The sequence below is a fragment of the Carassius carassius genome, chromosome 39 (assembly GCF_963082965.1).
Source record: "Carassius carassius chromosome 39, fCarCar2.1, whole genome shotgun sequence".
Lineage (NCBI taxonomy): Eukaryota > Metazoa > Chordata > Actinopteri > Cypriniformes > Cyprinidae > Carassius > Carassius carassius.
In genome coordinates, this window is record NC_081793.1 from 18,798,684 (window position 1) to 18,826,560 (window position 27,877).

General features: G+C 34.8%; 1 protein-coding gene across 1 annotated transcript; it reads right to left on the reverse strand.

Moving 5' to 3' along the window:
• Positions 1-3,680: 3,680 nt before the first annotated feature.
• LOC132121544 (2-oxoglutarate and iron-dependent oxygenase domain-containing protein 3-like) lies at positions 3,681-26,942 on the reverse strand. Its single transcript, XM_059531047.1, has 9 exons — positions 26,797-26,942; positions 26,345-26,556; positions 24,442-24,517; positions 23,612-23,654; positions 22,513-22,577; positions 21,963-22,019; positions 20,910-21,063; positions 14,621-14,744; positions 3,681-4,427 (listed from the first exon to the last, which is right to left on the reverse strand). Exons 1-9 carry the CDS (start codon positions 26,862-26,864, stop codon positions 4,291-4,293), a joined length of 936 nt encoding a protein of 311 aa, XP_059387030.1. The 5' UTR covers positions 26,865-26,942; the 3' UTR covers positions 3,681-4,290.
• Positions 26,943-27,877: the final 935 nt, after the last annotated feature.

Below are 27,877 nucleotides of genomic sequence, written 5' to 3' on the forward strand. Positions count from 1 at the left end.
TATGCTATTTCTTAAGATAACTTATGACAGATTGGTACATTTTTAGCATATTACTTATTCATTTGTAAATGTTTAGTCATGTTTTGTAAATGATTAGTAAATCATCATCTAATCACTTGTAAATTTTTGTAAACTTGTAAATTGTATAACTTTATAACAATCTACAGAACATGGATATCACTTATTCATCACTTATAAAAAGAGTTGTGTTTTGTAAATGATTAGCTCATCATTAACCAGTCACTTATAAATGCCTTACAACTGAATGTTATCAAAAATCTTTTTGGAAAATTAAACCGTTTTTTACAAACTTATGTGATTTGATAAAATACATAATGAAACATAATCGTATATGGGTAATGGAGAAATTACAATTAGCTTCAAGCTACACATGACAATTAATGAGATTAATACAACACTTCTTGAATGTCACTTTCAATCACTATTGAGTGTTTGTAATAACTTCTGGCTGCGATCCAGTGTGGAATTTGGTCATATGAGGAGGCAAAAATAGGTTGTTAATAACATTCTAGAAGAATTCTTTGTGAAGATACACAGTTAAAGCTTCTGTGTGGCGTGAAGAAAAAGTAATGTAACTAGTAGAGTACCTAATTACTGTTGCAAGATAGTACTTTTGAAAGGAGTAACTAATAATTAGTAATATATTAAATTCTTTGAGTAACTAGCCCAACACTGGTAATAATCCACACTGAAAAATTCATTTACAATGGTGTCGGCTCACTGTGAGATTCCACATAGCCAATCTACAAAAGAAAACAACAACTTATCTGAGACTTTAGTGCACTAATGCTGTGCTCAGTCATACCTAGTCCATTCAGCTGTGTTTGCTCACCAGAGCTAAGAAGTAAACCTTTACGTGCATCACCGGACACTCATCATTCGCATCTCACACTTAACTGCTAAACTGGCCTATGCATATTCATGCATTTGAACTCTGTTCCTCAAACACATATTTCTAGGAAACACTGATAGAGAAGAGTCACAGGTGGCTAAAGTGATGCTTTACGCTCAGTATCCTTTGCACAAAATAGAAATCATGCAAACTTGCCAGGAAAATGAGAGAAATTACCACAAGGGTCGTATGACTGTCTGTGGTCTTCATGTTTTTTTTTTTTTTTTATTGATAAAAAGGAAATCCATAATGACATCACAGATCAGTAATATCAAGATGGAATATACAACAAACCAGTTGCTTAGATAATCCATTAGGAAGGCTAAGAGAACAAATCCCTGCGGTGTTCTATTTTGGTTCTCAATGTCAGTAAGGAATCAAGTTGTGTAAAGGGAGGGGGAAAAAACTTATTCACTCACTCCATCTACCTCTGGCAGAAACAAGGATGTGGAAGGATAAATTTGATTCTTACAGTCTCCATTTCTCTAGAGACAAAAGTGCAGAAGCCATACAACTGGGCTCTGAAATTTTCTTCCAGTCATCAAACTCAAGAGAAGGTTGTTGATGCTTAGCCCAGGGTCAAAAGTGATATGTGATTTCTAAAGTAGATTTAAGTGCCCAGCCTGGCAAAACACCAAAGCATCATTTATCATGGAAAGATTAGCTAAAAAAAATGAAATAGTTGAGTCTGATGTCAAGAGAGTGTATCACTTTACTTAATGACACTGTAGAGAAAGCACTCATATTAAACAAAGCTTCTTTAATAACTAATTGCACAACCGCAGATTGAAGGCTCCAGTCAAACAGTCCTTTCTTATTTTTCAGTCTCTTCGAGAAATTAAATAAATATCAATACATGTCATACATGCTATTGTTGGGCTCTGCAAATGAGGAGTCATAGGAAATTGCATGACTTAAGATTAAACAGTATTGCCAGAGGGAATCTTGTGTTACTGTAGCCATCAATCCAGAATTTCTTGCAAATTGCTCGTGGTCAATCTAGAACAGCGAATGTGTCCATCATTTGTTTCATAGTATCATTTAATTTACAACATCTGTTCTTCAAAACAGCACTCGATGGAAAAACCTCTGCCAAAAGCCGTACATATCAGCTGTGGACTTTCATTCCAGTTTTAAGCAATGTCTTAACATTGAAGCAGCTGCCAACTATAAGGCAAATTTTAATCTTTAGGACTAGATAATAAGAATGTAATGAGATTAAGAAAGATCTGGAAAGGCTTTAAACCGATAACAATATCATAAGACTAATGCAAATCAAACTAGCGCATACTTCAACACTCCTACTCTTATGTAATAGATATCGATATAGCCAAATAGTATATAGCCAAAATGTTTACTTATACCATTCAAAAATGTGGTGTCAGTATGACTTTAGATATTTATTTTAAGGAAATAATAATTTTATTCAGCAAGGATGCATGAAATTGATCAAAAGTGAAAGACTTTTAAATTGTAAAAAAAAAAAAAAAAGTACTGTTATTTTGAACTTTCTTATTCTTATCACAGAAGTATTCAGGAGCACAGCTGTTTTCATCATAACAACAATGAATGCACAAAATCAGCATACTAAAATGATTTTGGAATTATCCTGTGACACTGAAGACTGGAATAAAGGCTGCTGAAAATTTTGCTTTGGCATCATATAATAAATTACATTTTATAATATATTAAAAAAGAAAAACTGTTATTTTAATGTAGTAATAATATTTCAAAATATGACTGTTTTTACAGTATTTTAAATAAATACAGCCGTAAGCATAAGTGATGCTTTCAAAAAACAAAATCTTACTGACCCCATACTTTTGAACGGGAGCGAACATCCTCATTTTTCAAAACAAACACGCACATTTATGCACATGACGCATGAGCAACAATATCCAACCCCATCATCTCAAGCAAATGCAGCTCCTCACAGATAAAGAAGCAATTCCACAAAATATGGATGCATTGTATTTCAGTCTATTGTATACAGTGGTAGTAAATCAACGTGTCACTGAGGTGGTCTACCCTGAAACACAAGACTCTGATTGCTGTTGGCAAAACCTACTTGATTTGCATAAACCTGAAACGATACATTTAGATTTCATGAAACATGAATGGATTAGCAGCTGAAGAAAGGAACATTACAGACCAAGAGAGATTTCCAATTAAGCTACTGGTGATGCAACAGGAGCAGCAAATTAGGCATCAGCCAAAATTCATGATTCATCACATACGAGTAGAGAGCAAACAAACTTTTTGACCTATTATAATAAAGCTGATGCATGCATTTGAATAACAAGCATTGAATGTATAAGCAGATTCAGAATGTGTCTAAAAAGGCAAAGAAAATTCAAGGTTAGCATTTCCTAAATGTAACCAAAGGTTTTGACAAATTCATAGCCTAAGGTTTAAAAACAAACTACTGAGAAGATGTTGATGGTTACCCATGCATTACATGAGAGAAGTAACAACCTTCTGTTCTGAATATAACTTCAACACACACAACAGCACTTAGTTTTGGGTTGTGGGTCTGTAAGCAGGGCGGTCCAATTAGCTGTAACATCTCAAAACAAGGTTTCAAAAACAAATGTGTCGTGACTGGCAAAACTTGACTTTTACCACATAATGTCAGTGTAATTATTACTAACACAGTCGAAAGAGGGAATGTGGTTCCACAACATCTCATCAGATCCGCCATACAAAATTTTATATTTGGCATTGGAAGGTTAAAGAGACTTTAGAATAAAAGACATAAAAAAAAATGTTTTCTCTTTGAGTATTATAACACTCTTTTATCAAAGATATCAAACAGGTTTTCTTTTAAAACTTTCATACAAGTAGAAAGACATGGGTGAAATAATTAAATATTCTTTGGGTATCTGGTACACTGATGTTTCACTAGTAGTTTAAGTAGTTTTTGAAAGCAATCCTATAAAGAGTATTTTTCAGGTTGTGACATAAATCGAGATATTTGACAACCGGTTTTCCAGCTTTTGGTTTTCATTACATAGACCTGTTTTCTCATCCTACTTGCATCTCCTGTCTACTAGACAGCGATTTAATATAATAACATAAAAGATTTTAAAGAATGAAGCACAGCAAGGAAAGACAGAATTCAATTGTAAAGCAGCACCTTTGGAATGCAAGACAAACCGCAAGATGCGTGTCTTCAAGTAATTCTCCTGAAAATACATAACACATCTTAAATTAAACAAAGGAGACAAACCCCATTTGAGCACAGAAAATCCCAAACATTTTTATAACGGCAAAATAAGAGTTTTTTATGCCATGAACACAACAGTTGTTTCAAAATTTTCCTGTGTGTTTTCCATAGGGTTCCTGTCACTGATCAGTCCCTTTGAGCCGGGTGGACCCTACAGCAGGGAGGGGTTATCAATGGCATAATCAGGGTCACATGTGAAGGACACTGTAATGGCATATCGAGTACCCCAAGTGACCTTCTCCACACGATGGAGGTTCTCAGAACCGGATGAGAAGAAAGACACCCGACCTGCAGGAGATGAAAGAAGATGGACAATGACAGAGAGAAACAGGAGAAAGGTGACATGTGATATGCTGAAAAACAAGAATATGAAGTATGCTAAGTATGAAGTCAGCCTAATGTCAATCAACAACGTGCAGACTGTATGAATACTTTACATTTATTTTTATTTTTGGCAGTATAAAATAGTTTTAAGCTGTATCTTAAGTTAAAAGTTTGTGTTTACAGTTGTCATATTTAATGATGACCAGCACACTGAGTGCTGATGGAAAGTGGTTCCAAGGCATCTCTAAATACAAGTTGGTGCTGGGATAATTTCTTAAATTAAGTCCTATTTTTTTTTTACTTGGTTGAACTGTTGATTTCATTTTAAGCAGCAAGGCTTTTGCTAAATTTGATATTTATGTAAATTACCACCATTATGTCTGCCCAGTACTGACCTTTGTAGACCATTCTTGATCACGAAAGTTGTATTGAATCTCATTAAATGTTCATGTTTCTTTGAAAAGCTGACTTTTAGAAGTGGAAATGTATGTGTACAATTCTATAAATAAATGCTGTATGTTGGACTGCACTGCAGGTGGAATATCCATAATGCAACATATATCCTTCAAGCTGAATGACAGCTTGTGAAAATCAAAAGTGTCAGGCAATGCAAGAGGAACGGTGTAAGAAAAAAGATGGAAGTGATAACGCCATACATGTTAAAGCAGAGAAAATGGATAACAGTGTTTGACTTTGTAATGCACTATTCAACACAGCAGTGCCACAGAAGAGCAAATTAGTTTTCTCAACGTGTCGTTTATAAAAACATTATGGGGAAACTATAAAGTATGGTTTACAAAGCTCCTCCTATTAAGATAATAATTTACATCCAACATTTTAATACTGTTTGCAACATCCCAAAATCCCAATTTGAGCAGGAAACATGGAAGAACATGTTAGTGGTTGGTTAAATAATTAAAATAATTGAGAAAATAATTAATAATGTGCTTAATATAACAATTGAAATCTATTCATTCAAGCAGTTGCATAACTAAAAGACAGAAAAAAAGGGATTTGTTCAACAAAAAAAATAACTAACTTGGAACCAGTTTCATTAAAAAAATCATTAATGATTCTTATATGGAACACAGCAGGTTTTAACATTTTATTATAATATATTAAATAAAATTGAATGTTACAACATTCTGACAGAGTTTGATATAGACAAACAAACATTTATGAAACAATTCTGTCATGTGAATCAACATAAAGCCCAATTTGATTCTTTTTAGAGAATTATAAAATTATATCAAAGTCTACATAAACATACCTTTGGCATTGAATCTTTTAAATGCATTTATTATTGAAAACATCTGATAATTTGGTGATGGAATAACATTTATTTCCCCCCCAAAATATCCATTCTTTAAAATGACTAAAATAATCTTTAAATGGAACCATTAACCTATCATCATCGTTAAAAGGAATCTTTAAATCTTTAGTTAAAAAGAATAGAGGAGTTAATTATATGTGGGGGTGGAACCGTGGCATCAAAACCATTAATGACAATGATTACCAATAATAATAACTAATCGCATGACAATATATCCATTGTCAATATGGAAAAATATGTAATATCTTACTGTGCAAATCAATGCCGTTTATCCACCTCATTACTGATTCGCAGAGCAAACAATTTAGATTGTTATATTGTGTAAATTACTTTGTGATATGAAATCATATCTGATAAACTAAAACTAGATATTTTTAACTAGATATTTTCAGCAACAACAACAAAAAAAATCCCCCATAAAATGGTTAATTTAACAGTGACCCATGCATTTTAAAGCTGAAAGGAAGTTATTAAAAATCTGCAAGCTGCTTCCATGTTAATTAGCCAAGTCTAATTCTGTACACTTCAACTGAAGATGCAAAAGGAGACATTTGCTAAAGAGGGCATTTATGCAAATTGTGTCTGCACAAATTACCTTGAATATCATTAAAATGTTACAATGTTTTTGTACGTTTGAGAAGATGACACTGTTAGGTTTAGTATGGACAGTGGTCAAATTGTAAAAAATTCAGGGGGGGATGGTGTGGTCAGTTTTTTTTTTTTGTTTTTTTTTTTTTGGTGGTGCTAATTCCTTTAGCTAATTTTACATAATGATTACAACATTTGTGATGATTTTTAAAAAAGTTTTTTATTTAATAAAAAAAATAACCTTATTAAAACTTTTTTTCCCTTCTGGTGCCTGAAATGGAGGGATTTTGGTCAATATTTTGCTAAATGTGTTTTTGTTCTGGTAGTGCTGGCACCTTGTCTGGTTTAGTCCTGTCATGGATAAATGATGACAATAATATCGCCAGTAGGAGGCAGCAAGTCATGTTTTAATAAGTTATTTATTGAAGCATTCAAATGAAACGATTCGTTCAAAACGGCTGATTCAATTAGAAACTAAACAAGTGAATCCATCTGAATGGACTGTTGAATCACTGTCTCACTCGATTCATTCAAAATCTGATTCATTCAAGGAACAAAACACTGTGTTGCTATGCTATGCACTGTTGTATAAAATTAATAGCACATTTGTGTTCGCGCATATGTGTGGATTTTCAGTAAAAGTACATTGCTTGTGCAATGAATATAAAAATAGAAAAACTCATACATGAGTATTATTTTCTTTCATTGCTTGAATTATAAGGACATTCTTACTGTATTGTAACAGGCTGTATCATGCAATGAATGCTTTTGAACTCTCAAAATGTGTTTTTGTTGGGTTTTTGCAAAGTCGTTGACTCAGAGTCAGCTCTCGTCTCTCGTATTCTTGTATGGTCTTCTGTGTCCTCCGTGCCACAAGGATGCGCTGTTTTATTTCAAATCAAAGCTTAATACACGTAGAAATAATGCATCCTTGTGACACAGAAGAGCACACGCAGCATGGTGATATGGAGTGCCACAGAATCAATAGAAAAAAAAGTATATGCCTTTTTGGACTCGGACTACATAAGTGAACTTTTTGCAAGATATTATTTTATTTTATGTTTTAGTTTTTAATTGAAATTTGGCCAATGACACCAAGTATCAACTGAGTGTGTGAGAATGTGCGAGATCACAGTTTTTTCCAAGTCTTTTTGACATTGCTTACCAAAGTTAACAAAATGTAAAATCAACAACAAATAACATAACACTTAAATACAAGAAAGGTCGCATGGAAGTCAGTGGGGACCATTAACACATTCTTTGGTCATACATATTCTTCAAAATATTGAAATTCATACAAGTTTGGAACTTGAGGGTGAGTAAATGACGACTGAATTGTAATTTTTAGGTGAACTATTCCTTTAACAAGTAAGCTAGTGGAAATGCCACGAAAATGTATTTAAAAAAAAAAAAAGCCCCCAAAAATTCTGGAGTTTCCTTGCATATTTCAAGGGGGAGGAAACAGGCCACTAACTAATGGAAGAAGTGCAACTCTCAATCTAATGTAGGAATGGAAGTCCTGCTTTTTAATAGAGTTTGTTTACTCCAGAACATACATAATAAAAATCCTTACTTAAAAGGTGTTACCGAAACTTAATCATGACAGTTTTGAAGATTCCGGTCACCAAATGAACTGTCCTGCCTTAAGGGAACTTACTATTTGAATAAATAAAGTTTAAATAAATAAATAAACAAAATTACATTACATGAAAGAAACCCATTAAATGCATGACAAAGAAATAACATTACAGATAGCTACTGTTTTTCACCACTTCAATGACTTCTGCTTTTACTTTTTACACTTTTCAAAGTGTCCTTGTACAGTATGTGCATATCAAATACTAAGTCAGAATTGCATCCATTTCCTTTCATCTGCAATCACAGAAATGAACACAGCCAAAAATACAGGCCTTTGTTTTTCCATCTTACAATAAAAATGCACCTGTCGCCAGTTTCTAGCTGTATGAGGTGTTTGCTGGGCTAAGAGCATGTTGCACCTCTGTGACTCTCAAATCAGGAGATGCAGCTGTGATCCCAGAGGATTCATCCAGCGCCAGGTGGCAATTTTCCCAGTGCGACATAGCTAAAGTGCTTTTCCCCTCGGTCTAATCTTATAACATACCACATCATCTTTCACACTATTCTTATGTCTGTGCAGACCCCCCTCCCCTTTCTCATCTCACCTCTGTCGTTATCCTGTGTTTAGTGCTGTGTGTCTAAACAGGCCAATATCTCTCCTGCTCGCATCCAGAAAGAGGGAGGTTGATTGTCAGTGTAGTTATAATTACAGCCTGTTCGACAGAGATATCCATCAGACTAATAATTACCTTAGCGAAGATCAGGGCTCATCAGCCACATCTGATGGATAATCAACACACCAGAGCACACTGCTTCTACCACCCAGTGAACAGGAACACGTTCCAGCTGCTACATCCAACACACTGTATCCTAATTCATTTAAAACTGGAAACAGACATTCAAAACTTTTCACCCTAGCTGGAGACGGGACGCGGTAGGAGGGAAAAATCCAGAGCTGGAAATATTGGGGTCTGATGAATAATGCATTATGGGTATTTTAAGACTAGAAGTGACACTGATGCTTAAAAAAAAAAAAAGTTACACAAAATAACAAAAACCAAAAAAATCCTACTTATGAAGCGCCAAAAAGTAAATAAATATATAAAATCTGAATATATGAATGAAAATCAGTATAGTAATAAATATGACTATAAAAATGTAAATCCAGATATAGTTATAAGTCTGAATATAAACACAAATTAATATAAAAATGTAAATTATATATACATAATTATGAATATACACATGAAAGATACAATATATAGATACAAGTCTCAATATATAAATAAAAAACTGAATATATAAATGCAAATCATGGATATATGTTACAACCCGAATTCCGGAAAAGTTGGGACGTTTTTTAAATTTTAATAAAATGAAAACTAAAAGACTTTCAAATCACATGAGCCAATATTTTATTCACAATAGAACATAGATAACATAGCAAATGTTTAAACTGAGAAAGTTTACAATTTTATGCTCAAAATGAGCTCATTTCAATTTTGATTTCTGCTACAGGTCTCAAAATAGTTGGGACGGGGCATGTTTACCATGGTGTAGCATCTCCTTTTCTTTTCAAAACAGTTTGAAGACGTCTGGGCATTGAGGCTATGATTTGCTGGAGTTTTGCTGTTGGAATTTGGTCCCATTCTTGCCTTATATAGATTTCCAGCTGCTGAAGAGTTCGTGGTCGTCTTTGACGTATTTTTCGTTTAATGATGCGCCGAATGTTCTCTATAGGTGAAAGATCTGGACTGCAGGCAGGCCAGGTTAGCACCCGGACTCTTCTACGACGAAGCCATGCTGTTGTTATAGCTGCAGTATGTGGTTTTGCATTGTCCTGCTGAAATAAACAAGGCCTTCCCTGAAATAGACGTTGTTTGGAGGGAAGCATATGTTGCTCTAAAACCTTTATATACCTTTCAGCATTCACAGAGCCTTCCAAAACATGCAAGCTGCCCATACCGTATGCACTTATGCACCCCCATACTATCAGAGATGCTGGCTTTTGAACTGAACGCTGATAACATGCTGGAAGGTCTCCCTCCTCTTTAGCCCGGAGGACACGGCGTCCGTGATTTCCAACAAGAATGTCAAATTTGGACTCGTCTGACCATAAAACACTATTCCACTTTGAAATAGTCCATTTTAAATGAGCCTTGGCCCACAGGACACGACGGCGCTTCTGGACCATGTTCACATATGGCTTCCTTTTTGCATGATAGAGCTTTAGTTGGCATCTGCTGATGGCACGGCGGATTGTGTTTACCGACAGTGGTTTCTGAAAGTATTCCTGGGCCCATTTAGTAATGTCATTGACACAATCATGCTGATGAGTGATGCAGTGTCGTCTGAGAGCCCGAAGACCACGGGCATCCAATAAAGGTCTCCAGCCTTGTCCCTTACGCACAGAGATTTCTCCAGTTTCTCTGAATCTTTTGATGATGTTATGCACTGTAGATGATGAGATTTGCAAAGCCTTTGCAATTTGACGTTGAGGAACATTGTTTTTAAAGTTTTCCACAATTTTTTTACGCAGTCTTTCACAGATTGGAGAGCCTCTGCCCATCTTTACTTCTGAGAGACTCTGCTTCTCTAAGACAAAGCTTTTACAGCTAATCATGTTACAGACCTGATATCAATTAACTTAATTAATCACTAGATGTTCTCCCAGCTGAATCTTTCCAAAACTGCTTGCTTTTTTAGCCATTTGTTGCCCCCGTGCCAACTTTTTTGAGACCTGTAGCAGGCATTAAATTTTAAATGAGCTAATTAAGTGGATAAAAGTGTAAAATTTATCAGTTTAAACATTTGCTACGTTATCTATGTTCTATTGTGAATAAAATATTGGCTCATGTGATTTGAAATTCCTTTAGTTTTCATTTTATTAAAATTTAAAAAACGTCCCAACTTTTCCGGAATTCGGGTTGTAGAAGTGAATCTGAATATTAAAAAATAAAATATTCAGAAAATATAGTTGTATGTTTGAATATATAAAAGTATAATGCGAATATAGTTATTATTCTGAATATATAATTGTAAATCTGAATGTACATTTATAAATCTTGAGAATATAAATGCAAATCTGAATTTATAGTCCAAATCTCTCAATATAAATATATCTTTATTATTAGGCAAGTCAAAATAGGCAGACATTTTAACTGCTTTTATATTATATTATATATAAACTTTATGCCTATGTATTCTGTACTTGTATCAATCCAGATATTGTACTACTGTATATTATCGTAATTATTGCTGTCCATCACATATGACTGCAATTATTTCAATAAAATCACTATTTGTACACAGATGAAGTTATTGACAATTTCTATATCCCTCCCAGCCGTGTTGAATTGTGTAGAAACTATTAACCTTTTATATATATTAACTATGACTGTGAGGACCATTTGGTACCACAGCCAGTCTTTTTTAAAGTAAAGGGAAAATACTTATTTTGGTTTAGATTAGCAACATGCACTTAGAATAATTTAGTAAAATATCTGCATTGATTCCTGTATACAGGATGTATAGGCATAATGTATTCGTTTATAAAAAATGTCTACTGACATGCCTGATAATAAAGATAGAATTACTTTGAGATGTAGGCAATAAATATTCCTATTTACAATTATATGTTATGTATTATGTATATAATATAAAACAATTTACATAGATTACTTATCTATTGCTAGATAACACCCCTATTCCTCGGCTGAGATTGTGTAGAGTCCTTTGAAGCTGCACTGAAGCTTCCATTTGGACCTTCAACCCACCATTTAAGTCCATTATATGGAGAAAATTTCTGGAATGTTTTCCTCAAAAACCTTAATTTCTTTGCAACTGAAGACAGAAAGAGGTGGACATCTTGGATGACATGGGGTTAAGTAAATTATCAGGAAATGTTTATTCTGGAAGTTAACTAATCCTTTAAGGCAGTCATATATGCAAAAGTTGCTGCAGTTTCTGGAAATCTGTTTGCTTTGACCTCCTACATTATGTGTGAACCTGGACCACAAAACCAGTATCAAGTCGTTGGGGTATATTTGTAGCAATAGCCAAAAACTGCATTCAAGCAGGCTCAGGTAACCCCACTGCTCAAAAAAAATCTACATTAAATACTACTCTTACAGATAGCTACAGACCTGTCTCTCTCCTTCAATTCATAGCGAAAACCATCAAAAGAGTTGTTTTCAACCAGATATCATTGTTTCTTTCACAGAAAAACAAACTGGACACTAACCAGTCAGGTTTCAGGAGTGGCCAATCAATGGAGACTGCGCAACTGTCAGTTATGGAAGCCCTGCATATTGCAAAAGCTGATTCCAAATAATCAGTTCTTTTTGTACTGGATCTATTTGCTGCTTTTGACAATGTCAATCATCAGATCCTTCTGTCTGCACTCTCATCACTGGGCAACACAGGGATTCCACTTCGCTGGTTTGACTCCTATCTTACTGGTAGGTCTTTCAGGGTGGCTTGGGAAGGGGAAGTATCCAAAGCACATCAACTTGTCACTGGGGTTCCTCAGGGATCAGTTCTTGGACCCCTTCTCTTCTCCATATACACAACATCACTGGGTCCCATCATACAGGCACATGGATTCTCCTACCTTTGCTATGCTGATGACACACAGCTCTATCTTTCATTTCAATCAGATGATCCAATGGTAGCTGCATGGATCTCAGGTTGCCTGGCGGATATCTCGACATGGATTAAAGAATATCACTAACAGCTCAACCTGGGAAAGACTGAGCTTCTTGTCTTCCCTGCCACTCAAACTCTACAGTATGATTTCTCCATCCAGCAAGGCTCTTGCATCAAATTTAAGACATTGATGCTTGCACATAGAACAGCCACAGGCTTAGCACCCGCCTACTTCCACTCACTATAGAGAATCTACATCCCCTCCAGAAGTCTGAGATCCGCTAGTGAGATGCACCTTATGGAACCATCACAGAGAGGCTCAAAATCACTTCCCAGAACAATCTCGTTCACCATTCCTGGCTGGTGGAATGACATATATACACACACACACCCCTACACACACAAAAACACACATATTTCTTATCTATACATATATGTGCAAAAGGTTTTTTTATTTTTTTATGGAGACATCTGCCATCACTAATGGGCACAGAGAGCACATGCTACGTGGCAAAACACCTTTCATGGCGTGGGTGAAGATTTTAAAAGAAAGGAGCCTGACAGTTTCTATTATCATTGTATGATCCCACTTTATCCGAGGGCACCTTAACCAAGTTTGAAAAAAGCAGACATTATCCACTCAAAAATGACAGATCCTGATAAAGAGCTGAGAGGTAATGCATTCACATGCACAAGCTCAAAAAAAAAAAAAAAAAAAAAAAAAAAAAAAAAAAACAGCTTCTCGGTGCAGACCAAATAATCAGGCAGCTATTCATGGATCACATCATCACTGGAACATTATCAAACTGCCAGGCCGAGAAAACAAATCTATTATTCCATGCAGAAGGTATGTAAAACAAGTGATAAAAAAGTCATTTGGAGTGTGGCTGTAATCGTTGCGATATAGGAGAGAGTCTTAATGAAATCCCATGTTACTGCATGGTTATATACAAATGAAAAACTTATAATAGTTAAGGCTTTCGCACCTCAATGCAACCACTGAGCCACATACATTATCCTTTAAATTGAGTCCAGTGTGCAAAAGAAGCTCAGCGGTGCCAATTAATAATCTCAGAGTTTCTACACACTACCTGCAATGTATCTTCATGGCAGATTAACTGGTTTTAGTACCTATTCCTTGTGTCTTCCTACAGGAGGTACACTTCTTGCTACTTTAAAATTCAGTTTTCCCTCGCAATAGAATTCAAAGAATGGAAACTTTACACACGTTACACAAAGCAATCAATCACTCATTTTATTTTGCGCATTACTATGCGCATTATGCACAGTTACCAGGCAGAGCGTGACTGATCTTAATTTAAGTAGACATCACACCATGTCTTGCAAAAACTAATTTGAATACTTGGGAGCACAGAAATGAATAAAACTGCCAGTGGGCATTAGGTGTAAATCCAACAAGACAGGTTTTAGCTTTAAACATTTTCGTACATATTATTTGAAATAAAAATAAAAAACACAGTAATATTGTGAAAAAATACTGCAATTTGAAACCTCTGTTTCCTATTTTAATTATTATTTTTTAAAATATCTGTTTTCTATTTAAAAATATATGCTAACTTGGTGCTCAAGTAACATTTCTTCTCATCATCGTTTCAAACAGCTGTGCTGTTTAATGTTTTTTTTTTTTCAAGGATTCTTTGATTAATAGAAAGTTCTAAAAAAGAAGCAATTATTTGAAATATACTTTTTTTTCTTTGCAAAACCATAAAAAGATGCCATCAATCGCCAATCTATTTTCAACCTGTTAATAAGTACAAATAATTATTTTAAAAAGATTTCAGATTTAATTAATTAAATCTTGCCTATAATCTGCATTTTACTATATGCTGATTGATTTGATTAATCTGCATATTTAATTAATCATTCATTTGATTTCATTTTCAACTGACAGCCCTAATTAAAACCTTATCGCATTTGAACACTTTGCAGTACTTTCATGCTTTACAAACCCAGATGATGATGTGTGTAATATTGTTTGTACTGTATTTACCAGCACGTGGCTCCACCGTCCTGTTGCTACTGGGATCCATGAAGACAAACCGTCCACCACCAAACTCCAACCCATAATCAGACAAGTAGAGCAAAGATGTGTAGTCAAAGGATCCATAAGTCTCCTTTTAGAAAAAAAAAATGCTCATTTTAAAAAACACAAACATTTTTTTCCTTAATCTCAAATAAATCTCAGCTTGAGCCTAAAGCACTAATTATGAGGTTTTAATAATTCATCCATTTAAATGTTTTGCTCGAGGGGAACAGGGTGAACAAACTCATTATGAGCTAACACGTCAAGCTAATCTCTAATTGACTGACATTTTCATTATTCACCAATTTATTTCGAATTGCTGCAATTTTTGTATTGTTGAAAAAAAAAAACTTAAGTAAAGCCTTAGATTTCCTCGCTTAACGAAAAATAGTGGTAAAATGTAACGGCATCCCTGGGACTTTAAACTCTGCTCTGCTTTATGAGGGGAATTCTTTAGTGATCCCAAACCACACAGGCATCACTGCTCAGCATGTCAGATCACACTTTAACTACTTTAATCAGATCTAGAGTTTAAGACTGGTAGTCTTCTGGTGGTCACCGGTTATTTCCAGTGGTTTTTCAGAGATGGATTAATGAGGAATATTCCACACACCTACCCAAAGGGAGAACAATCAGCAATCGTGATGCTTATATGTTTTTCGTACTCTACCAATGCCAAAATATTGGACAAACCCTATCAGAAACCCTGTACAGACACCTTGGCAATTGAATCGGCATTGGCTAGTACAAATTTTAGTTTTCTCACCAGACTGACGTGTATATATATATATATATATATATATATATATATATATATATATATATATACACACAGTAGTTTGGAAACATTACTATTTTTAATGTTTTTGAAAGAAGTTTCTTCTGCTCATCAAGCCTGCATTTATTTGATCAAAAATACAGAAAAAACAGTAATATTGTGAAATATTATTACAACTTAAAATAATAGTTTTCTATTTGAATATACTTAAAAAAATAATTTATTCTTGTGATGAAAAGCTGAATTTTCAGCATCATTACTCCAGCCTTCAGTGTCACATGTAACATCCAGTCTATCACATGATCATTTAGAAATCATTCTAATATTCTGATTTATTATGAGTGTTGGAAACAGTTCTGCTGTCTAATATATTTGATGAATAAAAGGTTAAAAAGAACTGCATTTATTAAAAAAAAAATATTATTAAAAAATTCTGATAATATATATTCTAATAATATATTTTCTTTACTATCACTTTTTATAAATTTAACACATCCTTGCTGAATAAAAGTATTGATTTTGTTTAAAAAGAAGAAAGAAAAAAATTACTGACCCCAAATTACTGACCAGTAGTGTATATTATTACAAAATATTTATACTTTAAAAACATAGCTTCTTTTTATTTTATTTTATTTTTTACTTTTTATTCATCAAAGTATCCTAAAAAAGTATCACATGTTCTGCAAAAATATTAAGCAGCAGAACTGTTTCCAACTTTGATAATGAATCATCATATTAGAACAGTGATCCTCACTATTTTTTTCACAAGAGCCACATTGGCAGAGCAAAATCAAAAGGCGAGCCACTTTTACGACAACATACTAAGTCACCTTTGCAAATGTGCATTTCTACATATAAATTGGACATCCCACAAAAAAGAAATAACACGGCCAATACATTTTTGTTTAAGAACAGATTTACTTTAATAGTGGGATGAGCGAAAGCTGGCATGCATGTCAAACAAAATGCCCCCAAAAGAAAAAAAAATCTCTATGTTTTCAGTGCTGATGCATTCATGTAACATTTAAGGGCACCTAAAAGCTGTCACAACAAACCGGCAAAATTAATGATTATGAATATGTAAAATATAGCAGAAGACATTTAATTTTTTTTTATGTCTGTCGGCTAGAAAGATGCTGACTCGTGATCTTCGCAGTAGTGAACGCGCCTGAGAGAAATGCACATTTCATACGGGAGGGAGAGCAGTCTGTTTTCTTTCGTTTTGAATAGTTTTGTTTAAAAGTAGACATTTCAAGCTTTATATATAGCCTATGTGTCGGGTCTGTGAGGCAAGTAGGCTATACGCTGAGTTTCGGTTCATTCATGAGACAAACTCCAGGTTCACACCGGCTCCTTAGTATCGTGGTTATCTATTTTCTATTTACTTCTTATTAAATCCAGACAATTGGTTGATGAAACCTTGATAAAAATTAAGATACAATTAATATAAAACGAAATAAAATTTAAAAGACAGGCTTTGTGCTTTCTGTTTGAGGTCTCAGTGAAAGTTTTAAAGCAGTCTTAGTGCCGCTGTCAGAGCGCTCACGTCTGTAATGGAGAACTGTCCCGTCCATAAGATTTTTTTTTTATATATACATTTCTAAATAAATGCGACTTATAGTCCAGTGCGAGGCTAGGCCTATATGTTTTTTCTTCTTCATGGCGCATTTTTTGACTGATGCGCCTTATAGGCTACTCCGGAGCGACTTATATTGATAGGCTACACCTGTATGAATTCTCATTTTACTTTTTGAACTCCATTATTGAGCCGAGTTTTGCTTGAAAATAGTCTACTGTTGATGACTGTGCAAGACTAATGGATTCAGGGTCAGGCTTGAATGAGCATGACTCGTGGTGTGAGCAGAGCGAAATTGGAGCGGGAAATGCGACGCTCCGTCCACCGTCCTTTTGAAATTGCCGCTCTGCGCTCGGTCCAAGATCCGCCCGCTCGCGCTCCCCGCTCGCTCCCGCATCACATGCTCTGAAGGCAAGTGGCAGTGTGATACTGTAAGCTACTATGCGAGCCGCCAGTTATAGCTTGACGAGCCGCATGCGGCTCGCGAGCCGCGCAATGAGTAACTGTGTATTAGAATGATTTCTAAAGGATCATGTGATAATGATCCTAAAAATTCAGCTTTGCATCACAGAAATAAATGATAATTTAAAGTATTTAAATTGTAATAATATATCACAATATTACATTTTTTTCAAATAAATAAATAAAATCAAATAGAAAAATCAAATAAAAGCAGGCTTGATGAGCAGAAGAAACTTCTTTCGAAAACATTAAAAATAGTAATGTTTCCAAACTTTTGGTCTGTACTATATATATATATATATATATATATATATACACATCAGTCTGTGAAGCATTATAAAATGATAATCAAGTATTATTTATTTATATAACTTTAGTAGTTAGAATTAAAACTTGATAACCATGATTGAATGCATATCAGTAATTTTAACTGGACTGGTGGTGGTGCTTTTTTGGTCATTCAGTGTTTCTGTAAAAATGGAAAACAACAAACAAAAATACTGATAAGATAATGATGCGAATTCTACTAATAAGAACAATATAAAACACACTAAGGATTAAGGAGCTACTGGATTCATGAATATTAATCAGGTTGTGTGCATTCGCTCAAACTGATTTGCTGATATCAATACAGTGACGATAATTGATGAGTGCTAGCCAATGAGATTGTCATTTGTGCATTAGCCCAGCCCAATACCGGAAAATCCGAAATTCCTTAAAAGCTGAAGAATTCTAAAAGGAACACCGTTATTTTGACAGGAAAATACAACTAAGAATATAATTTACATGTAGCGCGTCAATTCTCTCTCTCTCTGCATGTGTGTAAGACAAAGAGACGGCGAAGTGTGTGCCTCCACACTAGAGTTTATGATGCATCAAATACACAAACACAGGTGCGCTGCGCATCCATTCAGATGAACTGAAAAATACCACAGATCACTGATGGAGAGTGAAACTCTGAAGCTCTCAGAGTGTTTGGAGAGTAAAAATATATATGTGCAAAACTTTTACTTAGCCTCCAGACTGGCGAGTAAAATCTGAGAATGTATTAGCCATTGGCTAATATTAGACATCATTAAGTCACCCAGAGATTTAGTGGCATATGAGAGTTATTTACTTGCAGAGGGTTGACCAGCACAGCAAATTATCACTGATTCAAGTGAATTTTAAAATTGTACATGCAAATGGCAGAAAACATTTAAAAAACAAACTAACAGGTGCAGCTATAAGCTACAATGACCTTAGGATAATCTGTTTATCTTTTTGCCTCTCATGCAACGTGAAGAAATCCAAAACACAAAACCAATTTATATTCAATGTAAGCAGTTGATTCCTCTGATGTGTTAAAGCCAAGCATCTAAACCTTGCCTGCAAAATGAAATGATCACTTTGATTAAATCACCCTGCAAAATGCACAACCTACTCAGAGATCAAAGCTGAATTTCTAAGACCGAACATAAATGAACTTGAACTGATTATAGATCCCCTCAAGACCTTATTTCAAAAGCTCAAAAGTGAAGAAGGAACATTATGTTTTGTTTAAAAAATAAATCATGTCCTTTAAAGGCAACATTGTTGCGATAAAAGCGATTTTAGACTTGGCCAAATAAAGAGCTCAGGGCCAAACTCTGCAACTGATACAAACACTGCAGAGCATTTTCATCTCTATTCTCTAATGCATGAGAAATTTAGAGAATAGCCTCAAATATGATTAAACCATATGGGCCAGTGGCGTACTGCACCCTTGGCCCCTCCTGGGGCTCGTTATGCATGCATATTTGTATTTGATTAATACAGACAGTTATGTTAAATAACTGTCTTTTAAATAATTCTTTTTATTTTGACAATTTGGTGCGGAAATATTTTGTTAATGTAACAAGTCAGCATAAAATGTCACATAAATCAACATTAAAGGGTTAGTTCACCCAGATAGCAAAATTATGTAATTAATAACTTACCCTCATGTTGTTCCAAACCCGTAAGACCTCCGTTTATCTTTGGAACACAGTTTAAGATATTTTAGATTTAGTCCGAGAGCTTTCTGTCCCTCCATTGAAGCTTTGTGTATGGTATACTGTCCATGTCTAGGAAGGTAAGAAAAACATCAAAGTAGTCCATGTGACATCAGAGGGTCGTTTAGAATTTTTTGAAGCATCGAAAATACATTTTAGTCCAAAAATAACAAAAACGACGACTTTATTCAGCATTGTCTTCTCTTCTGTATCTGTTGTGAGAGAGAGTTCAAAACAAAGCAGTCTGGATATCCGGTTCGCGAACGAATCATTCAGTTCACCAAATCGAACTGAATCGTTTTAAACGGTTCGCATCTCTAATACGCATTAATCCACAAATGATTTAAGCTGTTAACTTTTTTAATGTGGCTGACACTCCCTCTGAGTTCAAACAAACCAATATCCTGGAGTTATGCATGCACTCAAACAGTACACAGACTGAACTGCTGTGAAGAGAGAACTGAAGATGAACACCGAGCCGAGCCAGATAACGAACAATAGACTGACTCGTTCACGATACCGGTTGCATCGGTTTTCGGATCACCAGTAGTTCTTTCGGACAGTTCGATTCAATAAACCGGTTGAAGAAAATGGTTCACCGGTTCTTTTTGCGCTCGACGTAATGGCCTCATTTGCGATGATTGCCCTTGATTCAAGCCTTCGGTTTACCCGCGCTCATAACATTAGCACAGAATCAGTTAAGAATCAAATCACCAAAAGAATCAGTTCGGTTCAGACGCCCTGTGTGTCAGTCTGCTTCACGCTGAATCACACATGCGCAGTATCATCAGCTCCTCGATTCTTCTTATCTGGCTCGGCTCGGTGTTCATCTTCAGTTCTCTCTTCACAGTAGTTCAGTCTGTGTACTGTTTGAGTACATGAATTACTCCGGGATATTGGTTTGTTTGAACTCAGAGGGAGTGTCAGCCACATTAAAAAAGTTAACAGCTCAAGTCATTTGTGGATTAATGCGTATTGGAGACGCGAACAGTTTAAAACGATTCAGTTCGATTGGGTGAACTGAATGATTCGTTCACAAACCGGATATCCAGAATGCTTTGTTTTGAACTCTCTCTCACAACCGACACGGAAGAGAAGACAATGCTGAATAAAGTCGTCGTTTTTGCTATTTTTGGACCAAAATGTATTTTCGATGCTTCAAAAAATTCTAAACGACCCTCTGATGTCACATGGACTACTTTGATGATGTTTTTCTTACCTTTCTGGACATGGACAGTATACCGTACACACAGTTTCAATGGAGGAACTGAGAGCTCTCGGACTAAATCTAAAATATCTTAAACTGTGTTCCGAAGATAAACGGAGGTCTTACGGGTTTGAAACAACATGAGGGTAAGTTATTAATTACATAATTTTGCTATCTGGGTGAACTAACCCCTTAATTTGCGCAATGTGTGTGTGTGTTACCTTATCGATATGTGGGTGCCAGTACTCATCATGAGTGGTTTTGGCAGAGGTGCTGTTGATGCGAGAGAAGAAGGTGGGCTTGGTGAGGTACATCTGTTTGGAGTCCAGACCAAAAGTCTCAGCTATTATCTTTTGAATTCGGCTACGGACATCCCTGGTTTAAAACAGAGCACATACAATTTCTTTATATAGTAGACATTTCCTTGTGGTACTTTTATTCATCCATATCCATAATAGGTATCATAAAACCCACAAATTAGACCAACTAGTTGGTGGTCTGCCACAAGGACCAGCTGACCAATAGATAAGAGGCCCTGAATGATTAAGTTTGTGTCAGGTTCTTGTGTTCATAACAGTAGAACTATTTTTAACTTGACCCAACATCTTAAAAATACAATGTTCATGGTGTAAAATGCTTTTTAAAAAAAAAAGCACGATCCACAACAAAAATGAGCTAAGATGTCTGTCTAAATGTGTATAACTAAAGTGGCACAGCTAAAGGGATTTACTAAAAGCACTACCACTACAAATAAAGGAATAGTTCACACATAATTTAAAATACTTATTATAAATCTATCTATCAATTAACTTCATGTGAAGCAAAAACCTGTGTGTTTGTCCTGTATCCCTAATATTAGATTCTCCTGTGGAAAAGTAATCTTATCTGAATCAGGAGAGAAATATGTATAGACAAAGCAATGTTTACAAGCAAAAACAGTCCTAAACAAATATGTTGGTGGATTTTAATGTGAGAGGAGAACAAGGACTTTTGAGATGGACTTTTTCACTGGAAGAACCCTTATTGTGGACCGAGGACTCATGTTTTTCATAATTTTCATAAAGTTCATAAAGTTAAAACACCTTAATGATTAAACTTAATCAATAAACTAAAATATAATAAAACTAAACTTAATGAATACAGAATACATTCCCAGGGAACACGTTAGGTAAAATATGTATAGCCTGAATGCACTGTAAGTCGCTTTGGATAAAAGTGTCTGCCAAATGCATAAATGTAAATGTAGTTACTTCTAACATTTCCACATCACTCACCTGTACAGTTCAAAATCATCTTCTGTAAAAACATCCCTTATCTCATTCTTAAAATATCTGGGAATAAAAAACAAAAACAAAAAACAGATGGATTAATTTGAGATAAAAACCAAAACCAATACCAAAACACACCACCTTAATCATTTGTAGGATGGCAGCCATTAAAAAACTGAAATGCTGCTGCCACATCAAAATACAAGCAACAATAGATTCACACACGCAAAGACCAAAGTGTCACCGCAAGAGTGCCAACACATGCCAGCTGTACACGTTAACTGCCAGGAGAGTGCCAGCCTGTGTGTGGGCACCGAAGCTTAAACCCCATATAAAGGCATGAGGAAAAACTCCATATGTAAAAGAAGAAAACATGATCTTTAGTGGCTGAAGCTAGAAAGTCCTGCATTGCTGCCATTGATCTCTGTTCTGCTCCTCAGGCCCAAGGATGTACTTTGATGTGCAGATGAAACACACCTTGAGAAAGCTGATAGAGCTGTGATTCAAATAAATCAAGCTGTCGCTGAAGTTCAGTTGGAGATGACCGAATACTCACCTATAGATATTTACAAACTGCTTTCCCATCGACAGCGCCCCAGAGTGAAGGTCCAGGATGGAGGCCTGTACACAACAAAAAGGAATAAAGACACTTTCAAAGAGGAAACTGTCAATATCAGCATTAACAGCATAATTTGGGTGAAAGGTTCGAAAAGCACACACTAATATTCAAAAGTTTGAGATCAATAAGATTTTATAGAAATTAATACTTTTATTCAGCAAGAATGCAATAAATTAATCAAACGTTACAGTAAAGACATGAATAATTGTACAAAAGATTTCTATAAAACAAAGCGGCACAACTGTTTTTAATATTAATGATAAAAAGAAATGTTTCTTGAGCACCAAATTATCATATTATAATGATTTCTGAAAGATCATGTGAAACTGAATACTTAAATAACTAAATTCAGCTTTGCACATCACACCAATGAATTACATTTTATAATAATAAAAAAAAGAGACTTCAAAAAATAAATTAAAAAGTACCACCCCAAACTTTTTGAACGGTAATGAACAATCATTTCACAATTTTTTTATTATTTTTTTTTTTAGTTAAGGAAACGCTATCTGCTTAACTATCTCAAATGAAGATACTATTTCTAACAGTGGTTGTAATATTTTAAGCAATACTGGATCTTAGATTCAGTCTAAATAATATCTGGTTCATTTTATTTTACAATATGGTTTAGGTCTCTGCACCACATGTACTTTTTGACAATGATCTTTTCCAGTATTTTCCCCATTAAGTGATGAATTGGTGAGATTAACTTAATTCATTACTATTCCAAAATGCAATTTCAATAACCACTGAGAATGTCACAAGTTGTTCCCATCAAACACATAAAAGTTTCTTCAACATCATGTGTGAATTTTGTCAAATGCACTCTTAATGAGAATGCTGTCCTGTGGAAACAATGCTTTCCTGTCATCTAAACGCATAACGGAAAAGAAGTTTGTTTTTGAATTCCAGCTCAAATAAAAATCATAGTGTGTACTGCCCTCTTGTGTTCTTAAGCAGCTGCTTCCATGACAGACCCATATGTCATTATTTTTAAACAAAGATGCAAGCATTGGAACTGAATCATTTTACTCACACCACCATCTGAGCCAGCAAGTGATAAGCCCCGCTCAGCTAACCTGTAAAAATATGAGAACACATGTATTTATGGGTGTACACTTAAGTATTACATTTAAATATTAATACTTTTATTACGCAAGAAAACATTATATTGCAGTGTTGACAGTAAAGACATTTATAATGTAACAAAAGACTTCTATTTCAAATAAATGCTGTTATTAAATGTAAATGTAAGATTTTTTTTTTTTGTAAACCACATTTCAATAATATTTTATATTTGCAACACAGATTTGTTTTTTTTTGTTTTTATAATATAAGAAATTATATTTGAGCATCAAATCAGCATATTACAATTATTTTCTAAAATATCACGTGACACTGAAGAAAGACTAAAGCTGCTGAAAATTATACTGTCAACACAGGAATAAATCATATTCACAGTTATTTTAAATTTCACAATATTACAGTTTTTACTCTATTTTTGATCAAATAAATGCAGCCTTCATGAGCTTAAGAGGCTTTGTACTTTCCCCCATTCATTCTCAATTACCCCCCACAAACTCTCCACACACTTTAGGTGGTCTGTTAAAACTCAAAAAGCTCAGGGGAGGCGAGAGAGACGCAAACTCCCTTTTTACCTGCTGGTGTCCCCCTTAGACAATCTTTCTTTAAGAAAACTAGTGATTTATACACTTTTTAATGTTATAATTGGTAATATTGGTGTGGTTTTATTTTTGTACTACAAATTCAAATTCTCATCCAATATTTTGAGGAGACACTGCCTCCCTTGCCTCCTCAGAGGAAAGATATACATACATCAAGATGTTTGTTAGTGTGCATATATACCTTCTAAGCTTCTGTGCCTCCTCCAAAGTCACAGCACTGTCTGTAATGGCTCTGCCGCATTTTGTTGGGGTGCAACCTGAGGACAGAATGCATTAGCCTTTCATATTGATATGAAAGCGATTAAAGTAACAGGCTCTATGCAAATTCTCTCTTCAAAGTGCATATTCAATGACACGTTCAGCGAGGCAGCTTGCCCTGCAAAATGTACCATACTGCATAATGAGTTTGTTCCAGCATCCTTTCAGAGAGGAGGTGCTGTCAATCAGGCAATATTCACAGTGGGGTGTTCAATTAACAACAAAGATGTACATCCAATTAAAAACCACAGTATACAGCATTCTGGAACAGATTCATATGCCACTTGCTAGAATCCAGTAGGAATTTCCGGAGCTAGCTAGCTAGATAGCTTCAGGACAATATATTTCCCTGTTTCCATTCTTTTTCCCAAAGCTTATTTACGTCCGTCGTAAAGAGAGTGGGATGAACTAGAGCCAAGGGAGTGCTTGTTAATCCCAGCATTTGCTTTGTTCTTGGTGCCTACAGCTTTTTGAAACTGGTGTGAGATGCTGTAATGAGTCCTATGTGGGAGAATTCAGACTGTCAATCACAGATCTGGCCTCCCACCAAATACCTAACTTCATGATTTAGATAGTTGGAATGCACGGGTAAAACTTTCTAGTCCTGGAAGTTGTTTGGGAACTGGTTTCCTCTGATACAACACATTTTAGTACAAAGGTTGCCCCAGTTATATTACAAATAATTTTCGGAACAAAGATCCAAATAACCAATTAATTGCTGGGTGCATCTTAACCAAAGCACTTACACTCAAAAAAAATGTCTCTTCTTCTCTAGCTTGATTTATAATACTGTTTCATTATATTGTTTTACAAATAGTTCCTCTAATTTCAAGTTGCTTTAGATACTGCCAGCTAAATATATTAAAGTAAATGTTCAATCCACCATCCAAACACCAAAGCCATACATTGATCAGTCAAAGAAATTAAAGAATCTATCATTTTGAATAAATATGATATGCACAACGAAAATTAGTAGAGGGTTTTTTTTTGGTTAAGAAAATTTTATATGCAATGTTTTATAAACACACGATCTTCACATGCACATAGCAAACCAGGTAACAGATTTTTTAATCAAATAAATTACCTGTTTTAAAAGAGAATGTAGCTTACATCAATACCAAGCAAAATATTTTCACAAAGTTTTGGTAATAACTGTTCCCAATCATTATAACACTTTCTTCACTCTTGATTTATATTTTACAAAACAAAAATTTGTATTATTTTTTTTATATAAAATTAACAAGCAAAATAAGTAAATGCTATTTTAATGTCAATGTTAAAAACTATAAAATGCTTGCAAGATGTCAAAATTGTAATAAAATACATCTTAAGAAAGAAGTTGATCATTTGCAATAGAGAAAATTGGATGAACAAAACATTAATTACACTTAAACATGCAAATATCACAAAAAATCATGATTGTAAGGTACAGGCATTATACATTCAATCTATCCCCTTTATTTTTGTTTAATATATCACATATTATAAATATTATTTATTATATTTTCTCACTTAAAGTAACAAGCAACACGGGTAAATGCATTTTCAATGCCACTATTAACAACCATAAATATACTTGCAAGGTAGCAAAAGAACTGTAATATAAAGTTTTATAATAATATTATGCAGATAAGACCAATTACAGTTCAATATGCAAATACCAATAATGTCACTTTCTATCAGTTCAAATCAACTTGCAATTTTGAAAATTCCCTATTACATTTGTAAAAGCCAAATGCAATACTATAGTTTACTATAAATATTGCAATACATGCTGTACATTGAGTGAGTGAAGATCAGTGAATGGATGAATGACATCTGCATACCTGGAAAGAAATTGTACTTCTTGTAGTCTTCAGAGCACTCAACTGTGAACACTCTGGGCTGAGTGAGGATCTCGCCTCTTGAAACCAATGTGTGTGTAAAGTCATCAGCCCAACTGAAATACATCCAGCTCACTAATCCAGTGACTCCTGTCAGCAGCAACAGCGTGGTCACGTTACCTTTCCATGAAGAGGCCTGTCTCTGCGCATTTCCCCTGATTGAACACACACCATACGAGTACAGAACACAGGTGCATTGGACTGACAGGTGTACATTGCTTTCATCCATTTATTAGACTGCCAGAATGCACAACGAAACGACAAAGTGAAGTATACATTTATTCTGACATCATGCAGGGATCATTGTGCATGTAAAGGATGCAGCATAACTCATTAATTGCAGCAATGCAAAGTCAAAGTGGGCTCATAAAGTTTCAGAAAGCGAAAATCATTACCTCTTAATTTTCTTTTCAATGGCGCTACTTTCAGGGGTTTTACTGATTCCTCGTCGTTGTACAGTCATGTTTATTAAATGTATCTGTCTGCGTGCAGCAACATAACACGTGTATGGTTTCGTTTCATTCAGTCTTCTTCTTCTTCTTCTTCTAGGATTTTATGGCGGTTTGCAGACCAACTTAAAAGGTGCATTCCCGCCACCTACTGAAATGGAGTGTGAAGCGCATATTGAAAGGAAGTTTAAGCTAGATCTACTCTTTCAAAAGAAAAAAAGAAAAAAATAATAATAATAATTTAAGGTTATATATAAGAGTTTACACAGCAGGAAGTTTTACATCCTATTAAATAATCCTGTTTTCCTTAAAAATATAAATAACTCATGATAAATTATTGATTGTTTGGTACATTCTCCTAGGAGAACCTGAAGTGTCAGCTCATTGATTTCTATATTTCTTAAAGCGTTTCTTAGCTGGGACCGCGCTCTTTCATAAGCTTTGCATTCTATAAGCACATGTTCTACAGTTTCAGCTAACCCACATTTATCACAATTTCCATTCTCATGTTTACCAATTCTTTGTAAGCATTGATTTAATAAACAATGTCCAATACACATCCTTGTGACTAAAACATCCTCTTTCCTGTTTCTGAATCTTCTTCTCTGTGAACCAACTTTTTCTTGAATGCAGTAAAAATGTCTACCTTTTGTTCCTTCATTCCATTCCTTCTGCCAAATTTCCTGTATTTGTTTCGCTATTATCACTTTAATTTCTGTTTTACTTAATGCCACTTCAACGTCAATTTGTGAATGATTTAATGCCTGTTTAGCCAGATTGTCAGCCTCCTCATTTCCTTTCACACCCATATGTGATGGAACCCATACAAGATTTACCAGAATTCCATACTGTCTTGTTCTGTAGAGACTCTGCGTTACTTCGTTTATCATGTCTTGCCTTGCTGATGATGTTCCACTTTCCAAGCTATTTAGAGCTGATAGAGAATCTGTACAAATACCTGCCCTTGTTGGTTGTATTTCTTCTATCCCCTGAAGTGCTAGACATATTGCTATTATTTCTGCAGTGA